Raw genomic sequence first — 7,166 nt, forward strand, 5'->3', positions numbered from 1 at the left:
GTTCATAAACATGTACAATAAAACTGGTTGAATTAAAACATCTTATAAAGTAACAACAATCATATCATATAAACAAACAAACTTGTGTTTGAAACGGATCCGGTTGAAGATCCTCGCCTCGTCTGACCCGGGGGATATGTGCCAGCGCCAGGACAGGGTTGCCATAGCGACCCCATCTCTTTGGCATTATGGGGTGGAGGGGCAGACGGAGGGAGGCGTTGCTAGGCGTTGCTAGGTGTTTGCTAGGCGTTGCTAGGTGTTTGCTAGGTGTTGCTAGGTGTTTGCTAGGCGTTGCTAGGTGGCAGAGCTGCAGTTCCGTGGACGTTGTGTTTTCAGGGTGGGGTTTGGGGGCGGGACTTGGGCCTGATTGGACAGGTGTGTTTGCTGGGACCAGCGGGGTGGGGGGGGGGGTGGTGTGTGTGATGGTGTGTGTGATGGGGTGTGTGATGGTGTGTGTGTGATGGGGTGTGTGATGGTGTGTGTGTGATGGTGTGTGTGTGTGGGGTTATTTCTTGGAGTGTGTGATGTAGCTGTTCTCGATGCAGAGGACAATGTGTGATCTGGAGCAGCTGCTGGTGGTCTGCTGCAGCAGACGGCCGCTCTGCAGGGAGGAGGCCAGGCCCGCCGCCGCCCGCTCCCCTGAACGCCACGTCTCACAGTAGTCTTCAGCCTGGCGCTGCCCCCTACTGCTGGAGCCATGCCACACCAGCTTCTCTGGCCTGGACACACACACACACACACACACACAAAATCATCATCATCATCGTCATCACTATCATCATCATCATCAGCATATTTTTAAATGTAAACTTAGTTTCTGAGGTTCGTGTTCCCGGACCCCCCGGACCCTCCGGACCACCTCCGCTACACTGCTCACCAGGCGCTGTCCCTGAAGATGTCCCTGCCGTCGAAGGAGTAGATGGGAGCATTGTCCTGCATCCTGCCACCCGCCTCGGAGAACAGATCCTCCCAGCTGGAGAACAGCACCCGGTCCTGGGGGGGGCGGGGGGCGGGGGGCGGGGGAACAAGGGTAAAAAACAACAGAACACAGCCTCCCTGTGTGTGTGTGTGTGTGTGTGTGTGTGTGTGTGTGTGTGTGAGTGTGTGTGTGTGTGTGTGTGTGTGTGTGTGTGTGTACCTTCAGGTTGACGATGGGGAGGCTGTAGCGGTCTGACTTGCGTACGATGCTGTACAGGTCCTGCAGCTTGGAGGACAGGAAGGCCCTGAAGGTCCCTTTGAGGCCGATGGCCCTGGCCTGCTGGAAGCACAGGAAGTCCGCCCCCCGAATACCACGCATGTTCCCCACCTGGGGCGCATTCAGGGCTACGAGGTGGAGCTGGGACGACGACGACAACAAATTATTACTTATTTTATTGACCCTTTATTTCTACAGGGGTACACACACTGAGACCAAGACCTCTTCTGCAGGTGCATCCTGTCATCAATATCTCCATACCATTCACACCATAACACATCAACAACAACACACTTAAATACACAAATTAATACATCATATAAAACTACACTATATCAGGAGAAACAATCACTTCCTTCACCAACAACATCCTCCATCAATCAACACCCTAAACTGCCCGAGCAGCACCAGAACATCCAACTGAGATGTTTTTGTAGATTGTTCCAGCAGTGAGGAGCACCACAAATAAAAGCTGATTTACCCAATTCAGAGACCCGAGCAACCTCCAGAGTTAACCACCTCTGAGACCCGAGGAACCTCCAGAGTTAACCACCTCTGAGACCTGAGGAACCTCCAGAGTTAACCACCTCTGAGACCTGAGGAACCTCCAGAGTTAACCACCTCTGAGACCCGAGGAACCTCCAGAGTTAACCACCTCTGAGACCCGAGGAACCTCCAGAGTTAACCATCTCAGAGACCTGAGGAACCTCCAGAGTTAACCACCTCTGAGACCTGAGGAACCTCCAGAGTTAACCACCTCAGAGACCCGAGGAACCTCCAGAGTTAACCACCTCTGAGACCTGAGGAACCTCCAGAGTTAACCACCTCTGAGACCTGAGGAACCTCCAGAGTTAACCAACTCTGAGCACCAGTCAGGTCATTAAGGTCACTGATGTTCTTAAACTTCAATAATGAGGTTAGGTACACTGGTAGTTTATGCAGTAGGGCTTTATACACAAAAAGGGAGTCATGTAGATAAAGTGAAGGGCGCTATGGTAGACGGCATCCACAGGTTTAAGAGTCGTGGCTGCTGCACTTCAGGAGATGACATCACCAGAATCAAGTTCTGACATGAAGGTTGATTCCCTGAACAGCAGAAAGCAGATTGTGCAAAGGCAAGATCTATTCCTATAAAAGAAGCCCACCTTAAATCTTAGCTTTTTAACACGCTTTAACAAGTTTTCAGAATGTCAAGTCTTTGTCAAACCAGGTTTTTATGAGCAGGGACACGCTCAATGGGGGCATCGCCCAAAGTACATATGCATAAACCAGATACATTTTTCTGTGATTTGGAAAATAATAATAATATATTGTTGTTTTATGTCCTATGCACCAACCTCACCAAGTCAATTTCCTGTATGTGGAAATATTCTGATTCTGATTCAGAAAATATATCTTATATTTTTCCAGCATTGAGCACCAACCTCAGCCCAACAAATGTTCTCTGCAGGACAGTAAAGGCAGACTGTAGCTCAGAGAGAGCCTGGTCAGTCGTGGGGGCAATAGCATATACAACAGTCATCAGCATATAGATGCAGGTCACAATTATTTACAGATAATCCAATACTGTTGATGTAAAAAGAACCGGACCAAGAATCGATCCTTGTGGGACACCCTTTGTTATGTCCAGAAAACCTGATTTAACACCATCAGTTAATAACACGTTCTATCTGTTAAATATTTTTCAAACCATCTACATGAAGCCTGATCCAGGCCTACTTCAGACAACCTCTGAATGAGTAAGTAATGGTCGACTGTATCGAAGGCCTTGGAGAGATCTGTAAATAAGGCAGCACAATGTTTATTCTGATCTAGACAATTGAACTCTTCATCTAAGACAAGCGTAGCCACTGAGACTGTGCTTTGGGTTAGGGTCTAGACATTTAGAACAGAATGAGAAGATAAAAAGGTTCTTATCTGGGAGTAGACAAGGGTTCTAATACGTTGGAAAGGTGAGGTAGCTTGAATATTGGGCGGTAGTTAACTAAGTCGGAGGGGTCAACAGCGTTATGGAGAGGAGCACATGGGAGATAGCACCTGAGATAACAGTCAGATTAAACATGTGTGTCTGACAAAACATCTTTAGGTTGGGAGGAAGAGGAAGATCCAGGCTTCAGGGAGATCAGCAGTAGAAACCCAGAGAGCATTCTGAACTGATGAGCTACATTTATTTCTCCTTTGTCTGAAAACCTGATGACCAGCTGCTGAGTGTGTGGTTCTGCTGTGGTTCTGCTGTGGTTCTAGCTGTGGTTCTGCTGTGGTTCTGCTGTGGTTCTGCTGTGGTTCTGCTGTGGTTCTAGCTGTGGTTCTGTTGTGGTTCTGCTATGGTTCTAGCCGTGGTTCTGCTGTGGTTCTACTGTGGCTCTGCTGTGGTTCTGCTGTGGTTCTAGCTGTGGTTCTAGCTGTGGTTCTGCTGTGGTTCTGCTGTGGTTCTACTGTGGCTCTGCTGTGGTTCTGCTGTGGTTCTAGCTGTGGTTCTAGCTGTGGTTCTGCTGTGGTTCTAGCTGTGGTTCTAGCTGTGGTTCTGCTGTGGTTCTGCTGTGGTTCTAGCTGTGGCCCAGGCCTGCTTTCTCAACACAAGGACATCTGAAAGTTAGATGATGCTGTTTGGTTCTGTTGGACAGTAGGATTGTGTGTGTGTGTGAGTGAGTGTGTGTGTGTGTGTGTGTGTGTGTGTGTGTGTGTCTGTGTGTTTGTGTGTCTGTGTGTGTGTGTGCGTGTGTGTGTGTGTCTGTGTGTTTGTGTGTTTGTGTGTCTGTGTGTGTGTGTGTGTGTGTGTGTGTCTGTGTGTGTGTGTGTGTGTGTGTGTTACTCACCCCTGGTCCAGAGGTGTGTGTGTGTGTGTGTGTGTGTGTGTGTGTGTCTGTGTCTGTGTCTGTGTGTGTGTGTGTGTGTGTGTGTGTGTGTGTGTGTGTCTGTGTCTGTGTCTGTGTGTGTGTGTGTTACTCACCCCTGGTCCAGAGGTGTGTGTGTGTGTGTGTGTGTGTCTGTGTGTGTGTGTGTGTGTGTGTGTGTGTGTGTGTTACTCACCCCTGGTCCAGAGGTGTGTGTGTGTGTGTGTCTGTGTCTGTGTCTGTGTGTGTGTGTGTGTGTGTGTTACTCACCCCTGGTCCAGAGGTGTGTGTGTGTGTCTGTGTCTGTGTGTGTGTGTGTGTGTGTGTGTGTGTGTGTTACTCACCCCTGGTCCAGAGGTGTGTGTGTGTGTGTGTCTGTGTCTGTGTGTGTGTGTGTGTGTGTGTGTGTTACTCACCCCTGGTCCAGAGGTGTGTGTGTGTGTGTGTGTCTGTGTCTGTGTGTGTGTGTGTGTGTGTTACTCACCCCTGGTCCAGAGGTGTGTGTGTGTGTGTGTCTGTGTCTGTGTGTGTGTGTGTGTTACTCACCCCTGGTCCAGAGGTGTGTGTGTGTTCAGCAGAGTTGGGCTGGGCGATGGGGGGGCTGGGCCGCCGCTGGGGGGTCACTGGGTAGCGCGGCTCGGGCTGGAGGGGGCTCTGACGTCCGTCTGTCTGGGGGGGGTAGCGGGGGTCCGGCTGGAGGGGGCTCTGACGTCCGTCTGTCTGGGGGGGGTAGCGGGGGTCCGGCTGGGGGGGTTGGGGCTGGTGAGGGGGGGGCTGGATGGGCTGGGAGGCGGGGCCACTGTGAGAATAGTGTTCCGCTCCATTGTTGTTTGACTGGTCATGTGACTGGTCATGTGACTGGGGGTAGTTGACCACCGGGGGGGGCTGGACCGCTGCAACCTCGTTGTCCTGGAGACAGAGAGGGAGGCGGGGTTAGGGGGGATGAAATATGGAGACATTTCTTCATGGTTTTTAAATCAAATTGATAGGATTTAGTTTGTATTTGTTTCCAGATGAGAAACGTACCAGATCTCTGTAGAACGGGCTGTAGTCGCCGAGCTGGGAACCAAAGATTGAAACAATCAGAAAAACATCAGTGGTTCTACAGAGAACGCTATCAGATAAGCAGTATGTAGGACAGGAGTATGTAGGACAGGAGTGTGTAGGACAGGAGTATGTAGGACAGGAGTATGTAGGACAGGAGTATGTAGGACAGGAGTATGTAAGAGTATGTAGGACAGGAGTATGTAGGACAGGAGTATGTAGGAGTATGTAGGACAGGAGTATGTAAGAGTATGTAGGACAGGAGTATGTAGGACAGGAGTATGTAGGAGTATGTAGGACAGGAGTATGTAGGACAGGAGTGTGTAGTACAGGAGTATGTAAGAGTATGTAGAACAGGAGTATGTAGAACAGGAGTGTGTAGTACAGGAGTATGTAGTACAGGAGTATGTAGGAAAGGAGTATGTAGGAAAGGAGTATGTAGAACAGGAGTGTGTAGGACAGGAGTATGTAGGAGTATGTAGTACAAGAGTATGTAGGAAAGGAGTATGTAGAACAGGAGTGTGTAGTACAGGAGTATGTAGGAGAAGTGAAGGTACCAGGACTTGTCTGTAACCCTGGTGGACACGGAGGAAGAGGGCTGTCTTGTCTACAACGTAGATCAGAGTTCCTTCAGACTGTCGTCGTGCTGTGGCCATCATGGTGTCATATGACCTCAACACTGTCACCTGGGGGGGGGGGCACATTATTACAACAATCTCTGTACGTTATTACAACATTCTTCTCTGTTATTACAAAATTCTCCACTGTTATTACAACATTCTCCTGTGTTATTACAACATCCTCTGCGTTATGAGATGGGGTATGAGTGAATGTGGTCTGTTCGCCTTTGTGACCTGCAGGGTTTGAACCTGGTGAACTGTGTTAGCCTGCTAAGCTCAAGCCTAGACAGAGACTCAGTCAGAGTCAGTGGAGGCTGGTGGAGGCTGATGGAGGCTGGTGGAGGCTGGTGGAGGTAGACATTGGAGGACAGGGTGTAAACAGATGTTCAGTGCTGAGGTGTGTTGAGGTGGTCATGTGCTCACCCCTGAGGTGTGTCCAGGCGCTCCAGGGGTCCCGGGGGGGCCGGGGGGGCCGGGGACGCTGATGGCTTTACAACAACAACAACAACAAACATCATGTCTGTTCTACTCATTTATAGTCAAACACAAGTGTGTGTGTGTGTGTATGTGTGTGTGTGTCTTACGGTGGTTGGGTCTGTAGGCTCCTGGGAGGGACGGGGATCCCGGCGCTCCGGGAGGTCCTGGGGGGCCGGGGTTTCCTTGGCGACCGTCGTAGCCAATCCCTGGTGCCCCTGGTGGTCCCTGTGGACCAGGGGGGCCCATGATGGAGTCTCCTTTAGGACCCTGACACAAACACACACACACACACACACACACACACACACACACACACACACACACACACACACACACAATAAGGATTACAGTGTATTTCATTGTGTGATCAGGTGTGCACTGTGAGGGTCTCTGTTTCTCACCGTCAGGCCGGGGGTCCCGGGGGAGCCTTGAGAGCCTCCGTACCGCGGGTCATAGTAGCCGCCCGCAGGCTCCCCCTTCTCCCCCTTCACACCGGAGTCCCCCCGCTCACCCTTCAGCTCGCTCTGAAAACACACACACACACACACACACACACACACACACACACACACACACACACACACGTCAGTTCCCTGTCCTGGACTCCAGGGGGCAGCAGGGGGATCTGAGGTGAAACTGACCTTGAAGGTGAAGACGTCCACACTGGAGGCCACGCCTACAAACAAGAAACATCACATGACCATGATGACACACCCACCCATAGCAGGCTGAGCAATATCAGATCTAGAACCTGACCCTGTTCTCTCCAGATCTAGAACCTGACCCTGTTCTCTCCAGATCTAGAACCTGACCCTGTTCTCTCTAGATCTAGAACCTGACCCTGTCATCTCCAGATCTAGAACCTGACCCTGTTCTCTCCAGATCTAGAACCTGACCCTTTTCTCTCCAGATCTAGAACCTGAACCTGTTCTCTCCAGATCTAGAACCTGACCCTGTTCTCTCCAGATCTAGAACCTGACTCTGTTATCTGCAGAT

The 7,166-nt window shown here is 50.5% G+C and overlaps 1 protein-coding gene across 1 annotated transcript in view; it reads right to left on the reverse strand.

The window, feature by feature from the left end:
• Positions 1–483: 483 nt before the first annotated feature.
• Positions 484–7,166, reverse strand: part of col18a1a (collagen type XVIII alpha 1 chain a) — a 21,529-nt gene continuing 14,846 nt past the window's right edge. The window contains exons 30-39 of the mRNA XM_083682428.1: positions 6,812–6,846; positions 6,572–6,694; positions 6,278–6,437; positions 6,117–6,181; positions 5,631–5,759; positions 5,056–5,088; positions 4,576–4,938; positions 1,139–1,336; positions 878–993; positions 484–719 (exon numbers count right to left, since the gene is read on the reverse strand). Coding sequence (XP_083538554.1) covers positions 506–719; positions 878–993; positions 1,139–1,336; positions 4,576–4,938; positions 5,056–5,088; positions 5,631–5,759; positions 6,117–6,181; positions 6,278–6,437; positions 6,572–6,694; positions 6,812–6,846 — 1,436 coding nt within the window. The 3' untranslated portion in view covers positions 484–505. The remainder of the gene's footprint in view (positions 720–877; positions 994–1,138; positions 1,337–4,575; positions 4,939–5,055; positions 5,089–5,630; positions 5,760–6,116; positions 6,182–6,277; positions 6,438–6,571; positions 6,695–6,811; positions 6,847–7,166) is intronic.

This window comes from Argentina silus (assembly GCF_951799395.1).
Source record: "Argentina silus genome assembly, chromosome: 12".
Classification (NCBI taxonomy): Eukaryota; Metazoa; Chordata; class Actinopteri; order Argentiniformes; family Argentinidae; genus Argentina; species Argentina silus.